Below are 13,672 nucleotides of genomic sequence, written 5' to 3' on the forward strand. Positions count from 1 at the left end.
GGGGCGGGGTGGGGCCGGTAGAGCTAACACGTGGCCACGGTGTGACCATGGGGCAGAGTCTCCTCACAGCTGGTGTTTGCTCTCCAGGTCTCTCAGCTGCTGCCCTCATGCTGCTCTGTTCCCTCTTCTGACACTGGGAGGTGCCTTTCTAGATCCTAGAAGGTTCTCTGGGTAACTGGCACCTGCCGCTGTTTGCATGCTTAGTTAACATTTCAAGTTTCTAGTCTCAGCACTGAGCGTGCTTCGTCGCATTTGTGTAGTCTCAGGCCCTAAGGGCCACGGGGGCGGGGGGGCAGTCATGGTGTATCTTCACTCCATCCGTTGCCCTGTTTCCCCTTCCACGCCCTTGGCATGCATGGGTAGGTGGGTGTGGCAATAGACATTTTTTTCTTCAAGCACTATTATTGTTGTTGATGTGTATACACACGTGTGCATGGCAGTACATGTTGGCTAGCGGGGTGGGGGTGTCAGATCCTTTGGGGTTAGGGGTGCTTGTCATAAGGGCACCTGGCTTGTTCTGTGGGTGCCTGGCAGTGGTGGGATCGCTTTCTGACACCACTCACAAGATCCAAACTCTCATTCTTAACCGCCTAGCCAGCTCTCCAGCACACGCACACACACACTTTCAGTTGTTATCATTAGTGTGTAAGCATGGGTGTGTGTGTGGAGCATGATGTATGTGTGGAGGTCAGAGGACAACTTTTGGGTGTCAGTTCTTGCCTCCCATCATGGGGAGGCAGGGCCTCTCCCAAGGTCTGCTGTGAACTCCAGGTCAGCTGGCTCGAGGGCTTCTGGCAACTGTCCTGTCTCTGCTTCCCATCTCACAGAGCTCCTGGATTACAGATGTGGGCCACACATTCAGCTTTGAAAAAAAAAAAAGTGTATATGCTTGTGTGTGTGTCCGAACCAAAAGAGTGCATCACACCCCCTGGAGCTGGAGTTCCAAGTAGCTGTGAGCTGCCCAATGTGGGTGCTGGGAACCGAACTCTTTTCAGCCCTGTATCCAGCTCTTTTTTGCATGGGTTCTTGGGATCAAACTCAAGCTGTCAGGCTCTTTCAGCAAATGCTTTTCCCTCCTAAGCCACCCTGCTGGCCTGGCACATGCATCTTAGTTCTGCTGATTTGGTAAAATAATGGTGTCCACCATTAGCGCCGCCCAGGGGACAGTGACTCATGCCTGAACAAACAACACTGTTGCCGGAACAGGGCAAACTGTTCTGGTCTTGGTGGAGACCCCCGCAGCCTCCTCTCTGTCTGTGGGTGCTTGTCACGGCTGATGGCAGGCTGTCTCCATGGTGATGTTCCAGATTCAGTGGCTTCTTCTATGGGTCCCTTCCATGCTGCTTGCCGGAGTGGTTCTAAGTGGTGGATGGGTCTTCTTGTCAACAGGTGTTTCTATATTTAATGTGCACGAAACGGGGGAAGGTAACTTGACAACATAAGGGAGTTCCGGGCGACTGCTGGGATGAGGTTCAAATTAGCGCTTTGTAATTAAAAAGCAAAACCCTATGTGATCAATTATAGGGGTGTGCAGAGACTGCCTGGAGGATGTGGTAGGGTGGCTCTGTGTGCAGTGTATGTTCCTCTGTGGGTGTGTGGGTAGACTGGTTACTATGTCAAACTCTGGAGGCAAGGGAGGAGCCCAGGGGTTGGGGGTGGTGTCCGCAGGTGTTCTGAGTAAGCACTTGGCCCGATGGGTCTGTGATGGATGCTGGAACCACAGGGCCACCCATCAGCACCCACTCATCTCTGGACTGCTGAGGACAGAGGTCTGAAGGCACTGCCAGGGCTGTGCTTCCGAATACAGGCCTCAGTCTGGCAGAGGCCCTGACAAAGCTGCAGGCAGGAGCAGATGCAGGGCTCCCACCTCCCCGCTCAGAGCCAAGCAAACCGTGTCAGCTTTGAGGAGAACCCCACCAAGGTGCCCCCTACAACTTGGGGGCCTCCTGGCTTCTGGGTTTCGGCCAGCAGGTCAGCATGGAGATATCATGCATGAAGCGTCCAAAGGTTCCTGAGCTTCCCAGTGCTCCCGCCATGGTGAGTGAGGGGAGCTGGGGGCTCAGTGAGTGGGCAGCCATCACGATGGTGTCTCCTGGGCGTGGGTGCCCCGAGACTCTCCCTGTTTGTCTCAGTTGTGTTTTTCCCAACAAAGGCAGTTCATGAATGTAAAATGTTTTCATAAATAATGGATCACCTTCCCTCAGCCGGTGCCTGGAGTTCTAGCTGGGACGATGCTGCGATGGACGCACATCAAACGGGCCCACTTGTGCTACCCGCTGAGAGCCTGCTAATGTCTTTGAAGCTCTGGGCACGGCTAATCCAAACAGCTAATTAAAATGAGATGAACTCTCTGGGAGCACAGTCCTCCAGGCCCAGAAGCAGGCTCATTTGTTCACGATGGCTGGGACCAGGCGAGGCCAGGCCCGTTCCCACTACAGAACTCAGTTGGAGTGCTTCAGCACACTCCCCAGCAAGCAGGCAGGGGAAGGCTGTGAACTGCTCAGCTGCTCCCGTGAAGTGCAGACTAATTCTTTAGTCCTCCATGGGACTTCTGGCCTTGGAGCAACAGCACCCTGCACCTACCCCTGAGGCAGATGCGGTGCCTCCATCAGCAGCGTGAGGCAGGGTTGGTGCTGAGATTTGAGAACAGGTGAGTCCATGCACTCCATCAGGCACACTGGCCGCTGACGTGTATCAGACCAAAGCCAACAGGGCCAGGTCCTCAGCGGCTGGGTGGAGGTCAGGAGTGCTCTCAATATTCTTTTCCCCCACCTCCAGACAGGGTTTCTCTGTGTAGAGCAGGCTGACCTCGAACTCACAGAGATCTACCTGCCTCTGCTCCCCCCCCCCCACCCCCAGTGCTGGAATTAAAGGTGTGCACTACCACACCTGGCCGCCCTCTCTATATTCTACAGCAATCAAGTTGAAAGTGGGATCTAGCCCTACATTATTCTGCTACCAATGTTTATTTCTAGAGATATAGATATACCCTCCCAACCCCATCTTAGCTTCCTGGGTGCTGGAATAACAAGGGGGAGTCACTGTGCTCTACATATAAAGCTGCTTTTATTATTAAGTTTGGTGTTGGTTTAAGGCTAATGTTTAATCTGGTAGGTTTCCCAGAGGGCTGTGTGATAACAAACCTCATAGAAATGGCTTGATGGATACCTACAGCCTAGTGACACATAAATTATGGGTAAGGGACAGAGCAAGATCAGAGTAGCCTGCAATTCTGATCCCTTGGAAAGCAGGTTCTTCGAGATTTGAACAAAGCCACTCTGTTAGGCTCTAGTTCATACTCCTGTGTACTGTGCTAATGGGAGAGGGCAAGCCCTCAGTTCTGACGCTGGATCCCATCCTGACCAGTCTGCAGTTGACGAGGCCAAGTTCCACTGTGCTGGAAGTGGCCCAAGTGGGTGGATGGAGAGGCAGAAATGCAAGTCACCTTGAGGGTTTGGCAAACACCTGCCATAAAGGCTGTCCTTGCATGCTGTGACCTTGAGGGAGCCAGGGCCAGAACCAGGCCACTCCCACTGGCATCTGAGGCACCTTTGTCTCTTCACCATGAGCTAGACAAATGCCTGGACAAACAACACTTGGTGCAGGAACACGGCCATAGGGGGGCTCGGAACTCTGGCTAGGGCAGGGTGGCAACACGGTGATGTCAAGCCTGCAAGGGCCCCTGCAGTGGGTGTGAGAGGGCATTTGCCCTAGCAAGGATAGCTGCCACAGCTCAGGCTCAGCTGGGCACAGGCTGCGGTTACTCTCCTTTCTAGGGTGACGTTCCCTAGTGCACAGCAGTGGGCAGCATCGGAGGCTAAGCACAGGCTGGTGTGAGGAGGGAGCCTGCCACCACATACAAGGCAGTGCTGGCCAAGTCGCTGCGGGCCTGCTGCAGTAGCCAGGTAACCATCTGGCCTGGCTGTGTGGGATGCATGGCCACAATGCCATGGTCTGTGCCATCTGCTGCTTCAAGCAAGAGCTCGTGGGTAGCGGTGTCCCTGTTTGAGCCACTGTCATGTGGAAATTATCTGAAAGCCCCTCCCCAGGGGAGTCCGTTCTCAACGCCATGCGAATGTGCTACTGCCATGTGTCATACAGCAAGTGGACTGGGGCATGCCACCCTCTCATGGACGGGCTGTGAGCTTAGGGTGGGGACCAAGGGCTTGGTCCAGAAGAACCCAAACCCCACTGCTGAGGAAGGTTGGTCATTCTGTTGCTCAGCTGATGGGAACGGCTTGTGGCCTGCATGGACAAACAGCCCAGCCAAAGATGACCACACTTTTCCCCCAGGTCCTGTCCTATGTGCCCCGTTCTCCCAGCTGTGGGCCATAAACCAGAGCTACAACTGCTGACGGAAGACTTAAAGAGAGACCAGGGTTCAGCACTGTGCACCCTTACAGGAGCAGCAAACAACAAGGCCGTAAGTCAGTCCAGAACCTTTAATAACAGAGTAGACGTGGCCGATTAAGGCACAAAGGTGAGCTGCAGATGTGCGGCCACCTCTGGCTCCCACGGGTGTGTCCTGGTGTCTTCTGGCTTTAGAGGCAGCACAGGGAGCTAACGGAGACCACTTGTCCCCCACCCTGTGAGCAGGTGCAGTGGCAGCAACCTCAGGAGCCAGTGGAGACAGATCTCGGGGGAGATCTGCTGCTCTTGGGGGGAGGAGGATCTCTCAGCAGAGAACACCCACAGAGCTGCTGTGTGAAAGACTAGGTCCCTAGGCACCCCTTCTTGAAACTGGTGCTTTTCCTAAGCTGGAGGGGGGGGGGGAGAACAGATGGTTGAAACTGTCTTCACTCTAGTCACCTCTGCATCTGCTCTTCAGTGGCCTTTCATGGCTGCACAGCCTGGAAGGGAGCTGACCTGCACAGCCAACTTGTCTGACAGAACTTTCTCCAGTGGCCCACCTGCTGGACTGGGAAAGCTTGAGTGAAGACCCAGCAAGACCAGGCCAGCAGGGGGCACCAGCCCAGCAAGAGGTGAGCTGCCACCTGGGTGGTTCAAAGTCCTTTTCCTGGGGCGCTCTGCAAGGAGAATAAGCTTGCTTCTGTGCTCTTGTCCAGCTAGACAATGGACTTATTCTTTCATGCCACAAAACCACATATTGGTTGGAGGTATGGCTTGGTGGCAGAGCACTTGCCTAGCACACACATGAGGCCCCAGGTTCCATCCCTGCACTGGGAAACAGGTCACCAAGGCCCAGTGAGCACCCTGCTTCTACGATGTCTAGGCTGCTCTCAATATTACACCAGCCTAGAGGGGTCAGCCTCTTCCCACCGAAGGCACAGACCCAATGTGGAGTTTCCTGGCCCACCTGTTAACTCTGCTGCCTTTTGAGCTGGTATTTGCTGGGACAGGGACTCTGTCTCTGTATAGGCCTGTTAGCTGCCTGGTCTCCTGGCTACTGTGTGTGGAGCTGCCCGTGACACTCTGAAGGTGGGCGGGTGAGCTGTAGCCGCTGAGTGAAGACATGCCACCAGCCAGGCTCAGAGACTGAGCTCCCACCCTCATCCCTATGGGGTGGCCCTTTCCCTCTCTACAGAAAGATGGCTGTTCCCTTTGTAGCACTTGTACTAGACAGAACGGCAAGTGAAATGAAGAGTCCTCACCCAGGTGAGGGTGGGGTCAGGAGACTACTCAGAGCTAGGGATCAGACTGGTGGCGAGCGCTTGCTTCTATCCTTAGCACCACACAGGAGACAGTGGAGGTGAAGGCCCTGTGTCCCTAGCGTGGGGAAGGAGGGAGGAGTGTCACTGCTGCCACAGGCTGAGGAGGAGGCGCCACTGCAAAGGTTAACTCTGAGTCATAAGTGAATCTCCTTAGGAGGGAGGAGGAGAGAGGCTCTGTAGGTGGCTGCAGAGCCAGCAAGGCTGTGTGGCCACAGGCATACCTCAGGAGGGGGTGGGTGGGGAGGTCACTGTCCCCAAACTTCCACTGTGTGCTACAGAGCTTCCTACAGCTCTAACATTTGTAAAAGTGGCCCTTCCCACTTCTTTGTGAGTGAGGCCCTAAGCACTGTCATAGGGGAAAGACAGTGCTAGGTCATAGCTGTACCCGGCCACGGTGCCACAGGCGGAGCGGAAGACAGGAAGAGGGCTCTGAAAGGCCAGCTGGTCAACGGCAAACTCATAGGCATGGATCAGGCCTCGATGTCTAGAGGAAGCAGAGATAAGCATGGTCAGCTCGGCAGCTGTGGCAAGAGTCACACACAATCTAGGCTACGCCTCCACTGTGAGAGTATGTGCTCTGAGCCCACAGTATGTCAGAGATGCAGAACTCATGACTGAGGCAAGCGGGGAGGCCCAGAAGACAATGTTTATGAAGAGGCATCTGATGGGACCTCAGTGTAGAGAGTGCCTTGCTGCTGAGTTGACATTGTGCCCCTGCTCTGCCACAGATGCAGAACACTGCAGACACTCAGTACATGCTCGTGGTCTACAGCAGCCACTGTGTTCCAAATTTCTGCAAAAAGCAGGGCTCATAGCTGTGATACCCCAAGAGGACCACAGGGTTGGGGGTGGAACAGGAAACCACACTAAGGCACTTCTCAGGAAGTGCACAAGCCTAGCCCAAGCCCTCACTGACCTCCTGTGACAGGAAAAGTTGTCCAGGTCGGAGTTGCGTACCACCTTCTCGTAGGGTACGTTGGCAGTGATCAAGCTGTGGCTATTGAAAGAGACGTGGCGCACAGGGTGCCTGTAGCAATGAGGAATAGCACTGTAAGGCCAGAGTGCACCCTGCTCCGGCTGTGCACAGCAGAACCCTCTAGGCATACTTTCCACTGTGGAAAGGAACTAGGGCCCAGCCTCAGCTCCCAAAGCAGGCAGGAAAAGGCCTTTATCTCTGGTGCCATTTTTCAAACACACCTGCACCCTTTACACATTCGACTGCTTCAACACCAAGTTGATGTGTTTGGGATATAAGGACATTCAACTTGAAACAAACCTGCAATACGGCATAGCAATCTGACAAGCCGCACGGGTGAGTTCTTATCGTCAGGGTGAGGCCCAGTCCTGAAGTGATGGCCAAAACTGACAGCCCCTGTACCTGCTGAGGTCATACTGTGAGCTAGGGGACAAAAGAATGCAACCTCCTGCAGTGTGGGGGGGGGGGAGGTGGTTTTGCCCTCAGAGGCTCCACACTAGCAGGAAGGTAAGGTGCCCACCTCTGCAGTGAAGAGGAGGTCCACACCACACTACGTGGGGCTGGCTGAGTCCACCAGGAAGGAAGGAGGCCTGTGGCAAGACCAGGCCTTTAGGGTGAAGTGTAAAAAGGAGAGGAACTTGGTGAGGGAAGGCAGGCTGAGGATGTGTAGTCAGAGAGCAGCTTGACTAGCGCTTTGGAGAAGGCCAGAGAAGGCTCCAGCAGGGGTGGGGTAAAAATGCCCTGGGATGCTGAGCAGGGATGTGAAGGCACAGAGGCTCATATCATGAGGGACCTCACTTCCCTGGGCCTCTCGAGTGCTTAAAAGGTGTGGGGCAGCCTGCTCATGTCACTGTAGAAGCCCAGAGAGGCTGGCACAGTTCTGGAGGCGCAGAGAACCAGCTTTCGGTAGGTACTGGCTATCTTGAAATTCAGGCAAATGCTGAGTCCAGTGTGAGAGTTTGAGCTGTGTTTTGGCACCACCTGGTGGCATCATAGTATGCCATCATTAAAGTTAAGGATGGGTAGCCAGTGTAATACCACTGGGGTTCTGATCTAATAAAAGCCAGTGGGCAAAGTATTCACTACCTTACAGGCCAAGAAAGAAACCAGTTTTACCCTGCTACTTTTGTGGGTATTTGCAAAGCCATCAAATTTGCTCTGAAATAAAGGCAGGGCTGTCTTGATTTTGCATCGGGGTGGGAGAGTTGCATCTGTCATGATCTCAAGCTGGGCACCTCCACAGCACCACATCTACTAGCTACAGAGGAGCCTGAACTCAGCTGGAGAGGACTCCAGGCAGTCTCCCCTCTGAAGGTATATGGGCTAGGTGGGAACTCTACGTTGCCTCTAAATCCAAAACTGAGGTAGGCTCCCATGAACCATTTTACCAGTAGGCCTCAGCCTCAGAAGACCCTGGCCTGTGCTCAGGAAAGGATCCTCTTCTCAACACTCCTGCTCAAGGTGAGAGGAGCTCCCCTTGGCTGATGCTCCCCCTGGGCCCCTCATGATGAAGGGAGGCACAAGCCACATAGACCACACTTGGATACACCAAGTCTCACACATGGGGGACCAGTGCCAACCATCCACCTGCACACTGGAAATCAGTCTCCCCAAGCTGGCTTCTTGGTTTCCCTGGTAATTATGATGAAGGGATTCACAGGGACCAGTGCAACAGCTGTGAAGACTTCACCACATCCTAAGAAGTGAGATGCTCTCTGAGAGCCGTAGTACTCGGGTCAATACAGTGGGGAATGGAGAGGCGCTCAAGTCTCCAGATTGGTGTCTTTCCAGGCCTTGGTCTCCTTTCCTGCAAAGCTGCTTTCAGGAAGGCGGCAGAGAGGGCACAGGCAGCCTGGGAACCACTCCAGCACCCACAGTCTGCACACACCAGGAGCCAGCTTACCTGGAGTGCACCTCCCACAGCTTCTGGTTCATGCGGTAATCCCAGACACACACCAGCCCCTCCTCGCCTCCACTGACAATCTTCCAGTCATCCATCTGGACTGCAGACACCCCTAGCCGATGGGCAGCCAGCGACAGTGCAATTCTATCACTGCGGAGGTCATGGAGCCTCACTCTGGAAGATGAAGGAAGAGCACCAGGAGGAGAGGGGTTACTGAGGAAGCCTGCATCACCAGCACTGCAGTCTCTGCAGCATTCCTGTGGGGGTTCCTCTGCAATACGAGAGAGAGCTTTGTCTTGTGATCAGAAACAGATCTGCTGAAAAGCCACAACAAGAGAGAGGTAAGCATGTGCTGTGTAAGACTCTACACTCTCTGCTTTCAGGGTCCTGGGGAATTCGTTTAACCTTGAGATTATGCTTCACTCACTCTCAAAGCTATGGGGACCTAACTTTCTTTTACAGACAGAGTATTTTATGGATTTTATAATTCTATTTCCATAGAGTCTCTATCACCTCTTCAGGTTTCCTGGGTCTCTATAACTTACCCAGGTTTTCTGCTTGACTTCATTTTTTTTTTTTTAATCTCCAAAACTGCAAATTTAGATGAATAAGTGACTTTCTAGGAAAGGACAGAAAAACCAAATAGATTAAGTGATAAGAAAAAGGTCATTGCCCCTACAAAGAGCAACAGGCAAGGGCTGGCCAGGCATGACTTCTGCTTGAAAACAGCTGTTTGTCTTCCAGAATGAAGACACAGACCCTGACCATGAACTTCGTGAGAAGGCAAGAAGGGGTTGTTGCAGCATGCCAGGCAGCGAGGGCAGCAGAGTCACACCGAAAGGAAGTCTCTGGCTTAGTGCTCGTAAGCACTAATCAGAATAAAAAGTACATGCTGCAGACTGTTACTTTGAAAAGTGGGAGCATACAAGGAGGCCTTCAGCAGCCCGAGGGGAAAGAATCACCAGTTAGGCTGGCAGAGAAATTAGAGGCAGCATTGAAGACGGCATGGGCTTGAATGACTAGATGGGACTGGCATAACTAACTGTGCCCCACTTCAGGCAACCACAGGACATGCCAACAGTAGAGTCTGGGGCAGACACTTAGATTTCTACCTGCTCCAGGAGCCTGAACCGTGAACAGGTGTTGTGTGTCTACACTGTGTGCAGACGGACAAGAACTGCTCAGCTGAGACAGTGAGCATGACTGGGGCCAGGGACCAGTTCTCCTTCAATGAGCAGCTGTGTGTGGAGACAGGCAGCCGTCACGGGGCTGCATGGAGGCTTGCTGCACTTGCTTTTGGGTTCAGACCACCTGTCCCCTAAGCACAGTTCAGAAGTTAAACGCAGCAGTTCCTTGGGAGGGGAGATGCAACCAGAGCTCCAAAGGAGGTTTTTACTTTATTCCAGACACTACTATCATGCTGTTTACAGATCAGGCCGCACAGGGTGCCAGCTCCCCCCTGGTGCAGAAGAATGCACACACCTCATTTGTTTCAGATGGTTTACTTGTTTCTTAGCAAGTGATAAGTAGGTATAATGTGGAACAACAGAAGTTGGATGTGGTGGTACAGGTCTGGAATCCTAGCATCAGGGAGGTGAAGGCAAGAGGACCAAGAGTTCAAGGTAACTCTTGACTACAAGGCTACAAAAATCAAGTTTGAGATCAGCCTAGGGTGTAAGAAACCCTGTCATAAAGACAAAACACCATCAACAAACAACAAGCCAACCAAATACAGATGATTGCAGTCTTGGGGTGCAGGATCGAGGCCACACGGCAAGATGGTGATGCAGGGTCTCAGGTCTATGGCTACGAGTGACACTCACTCCAAGGCTCCAGTGGGGAAGGCTTTCCTGGAAGCATGCACAACCACCTGTCTTCAGCCTCTACAGGCAGAGAGACCCAAGGCTGTTGGGCACCCAAGGAAAGAGTGTCAGGCTGGGACCCTGAAACAGATGGGGGTAGATGCTTCCCCACACATGTTGGCTAGTCAGGTCTATCAACAGTCCCTCTGTGAGTGTTTATAGCATAGCTGTTATGGACACACAGGCAAACACGTTTGGTCCATTAGTTCAGAGTTTGCCGTCTGTTTCTTTGCTGTGTTTACAGCAGCATGATAGCGCCAAACAAGACAACAAATACCAGAGACACAGCAGCTCAGGTTCGCTAGGGAAACAGAAACTAGCCCAAGCAATAGAACAGTTTTCTGCCATCTTAGAGACATCTGGCTTCTTGTCTCAGACCAAACTGCACATACTGCAATGCCTTGTCCACTCAAATCATCAAATTCACATTAGGAAGCAGGTATTGGCCCAGGACATCTGACAGTGTGCAGTCCCAACCCAAAATGCAGCATGCCCTGCCAGACCCAGCAGCCTTAGCACTTGAATCGAACACTCCACACTGGGAAACAGGTAGCCCAGCATTGGGCACAAGCACGTGCCAGGTCTACCCATTCCAGGGACAAGAGGGGCCAATGGTAGAAACTGCGAATCCTCATCTAGTGAGTATCACCAACTTCGCCTGCTGAAAGAAAAATAATTGGTCTGAAAGCTATAATTGTCTTATGTTTAATATTCATGGATGGGCTTGGAGGACGGCCCCAACACTCCCTCTCTGCAGCCCTCACTAATGAAAACCGCACCATAGGAGGTGGCTTTAGCTCGCCAATTAAAACAAAAGACACCAGAACCTTCCAAAGACTCCAGCAGAGGAGCATCCATCTGATGGGCAGGAAAACGCGCTGGAACGGAGAGGGAGGCACGCTCTGGTTGGTCCTGTGCGAAGAGCTTTGAATAACTCATTATAACACTTGCAGATGGAGTTAGCGTAATGTTCGCGCCCTGCACGCTCCCTGGCAGCACACACGAGCGCACACCACAACTTTCTGTATGCTGGGCAGGAAGGAAGTGAGAAGATTCTTTAATTGGGGGGTCACACTTTGGGGCGTGCTTCCTATTGGTTTGGACTCACCAGTCCTGCATGATAACAAGGCAGACTGTGGCGGCAAAGCTGGCAGTGTTCAGACTCTGGGTTGGCTGTTCTTCAGGAAGAACCCACCCTTGGCTGCATTTCTATCCAGGAACTAAAGGTAAATGTGTGAAATTTAAAATTATGACTAAACAAGTCAGGAAAACTGGTATTTTTAAAAGGTTGGTGCACACTTCTGCCTGACCTCGCTGTACCTGAGTTATGGAGGAAGACTACACACAAGCCTCACCCACACAGCACCAACAGTCTTACTTGAATGTTCATTTTCAGAGCAACTGAAACACTTGCATTTTCAGGTGGACTTGCCTGGCTCCGTTGAGCTTGGCCAAGCTTAGCACGCTTTAGCTAAGCAGTGCCACTATGGTGGAGGTCTTTACATGAAATCTAAGCATCAACCCCTCTGGGGTGATCCCCAAAGCTGACTCCTCAGAGAATCTACCAAATCCTGAGCACTGTAGCTCATGAACAAACAGCCAGCCTGGGACAGCCTAGGACAGCACTGAGGGCCAAAGTAGGAAATGTGGAAGCTCTAAGCTAGCATTCTGCATTTTAAGTGTATGAGTGAGGATCAGCATGCTGGCTCAGCAGCTGAACCCTTGCAGCAAGCCTGCGTTCCATCCCTAGAACCCTGCTTGGGGTGGAAGGAGAGAACCAGCTCCACAACTGGCCTCTATGCATACTATGGCACGTGTACCCCCACCATCGTGCATGCATAATACATTTAAAAAATATTACAGATAGTTCACATATCTATGCTGCACATTTTTGTCTTGTTCTTTTTAAGATTCTATTTTTAATAGTGTGTCTGTGTGGATGTATGTGCAATTTGAGTTGCAGGTGCCTACAAAGGCCAGAAGAGGGCATCGGGCCCCCTGAGCTGCAGTGGCAGGCAGTCGCGAGCACCTGCTGTGGCTGCCTAGAATCAGACTCAGGTCCTCTAAAAGGGCAGTACATGCTTTTAATAGCTGAGTCATCTTTCAGCCCATTTACTTTTTTATAGAGAACCTCATTATATAGCCCAAGTTGTCCTGAAACTTGTGCCTCAACCTCCCACTTGGTGCACCATACCCAACTCCTCCACAAACATCCTCCCTTCACCCACAGAGACTGCTGAACATGGCTGGCTTCTGTCTATCTGGTACATCCTCAACTACAGATGCAGCAAGTTCCAGCCAGCTGCTGGTGAGACTAATAAACAGGGCAGGATCAGAACTGGGAACACTCAATTTTTTATGGTCAGTTAATTTTCAAGGTTGGAAAGGACAATCTTGTCAACAACAGTGCTGAGAAGACTAAATACAAAGCCAGACTCCACCTTACACTATACCCAAAATTGCCTAGCAGGCCATGCATTTCAAAATCAAGAGATTAAATTATAAAATTCAAGAAAACAGACCAATAACCTTGAATTAGGAAGTGGTTTCTTATAAATAGGTGATAGCACAAGCAATAAAACAACATTTAGATAAATAACACTCCATCATACTTAAAGCCTATCTTATACACTGTCTACAAGTGAGAACACAGCTAACACGAGGAAATACTTGCAAGTGACACATCTGACAAGAGATTGACACCCACAGAAGTGAAAGATCTGCCACAACTCAACAATAAAAACCTCAGTTAAAAATAGGATTTGGAGCTGGGTGGTGGTGGTGGTGGCGGCGGCGGCGGCGGCACACATCTTTAATACCAGTACTTGGGAGGTGGAGGCTGGCGGTTCTGTGAGTTAGAGGCCAGCCTGGTCTACAGAGTGAGTTTCAGGACAGCCAGGGCTACAAAGAGAAACCCTGTCTCAAAAAACAGGCAAGACTTGGGAGTGGGTGTGGTAGCACGTGACGTGCTAGGCATGTACACAGTGGAACCACATCTCAACCCTAAAAGCAGGATCTGGATAGACAGATCTCATGGAACATGCAGAGGGTCAAAAACACAGGAGGTGGGCCCCGAGGGCGATGCAAAGCACAAGGACACACCACACACTAGTTGCCAACCACAGAGAACGAGGACAGCACATGGCTGAAGACATGGAGGAACTGGAAGATTCTTCAGGGCCAGGGCAGGCAGAGCGTGGCTTACCACTGAAGCCAGCAACTCAACTCCCAGGTGTCTACACTTAAGAGAATTGAAGAT

The 13,672-nt window shown here is 51.9% G+C and overlaps 1 protein-coding gene across 1 annotated transcript in view; it reads right to left on the reverse strand.

Moving 5' to 3' along the window:
- Positions 1-4,427: 4,427 nt before the first annotated feature.
- Positions 4,428-13,672, reverse strand: part of Fbxw8 (F-box and WD repeat domain containing 8) — a 73,372-nt gene continuing 64,127 nt past the window's right edge. Inside the window, exons 10-12 of the mRNA XM_055605955.1 lie at positions 8,552-8,725; positions 6,589-6,699; positions 4,428-6,156 (exon numbers count right to left, since the gene is read on the reverse strand). Of these exons, the coding sequence (XP_055461930.1) occupies positions 6,012-6,156; positions 6,589-6,699; positions 8,552-8,725 (430 nt within the window). The 3' untranslated portion in view covers positions 4,428-6,011. The remainder of the gene's footprint in view (positions 6,157-6,588; positions 6,700-8,551; positions 8,726-13,672) is intronic.

Source organism: Psammomys obesus, unplaced genomic scaffold, assembly GCF_907164565.1.
Source record: "Psammomys obesus unplaced genomic scaffold, mPsaObe1.curated_primary_1811, whole genome shotgun sequence".
NCBI lineage: Eukaryota > Metazoa > Chordata > Mammalia > Rodentia > Muridae > Psammomys > Psammomys obesus.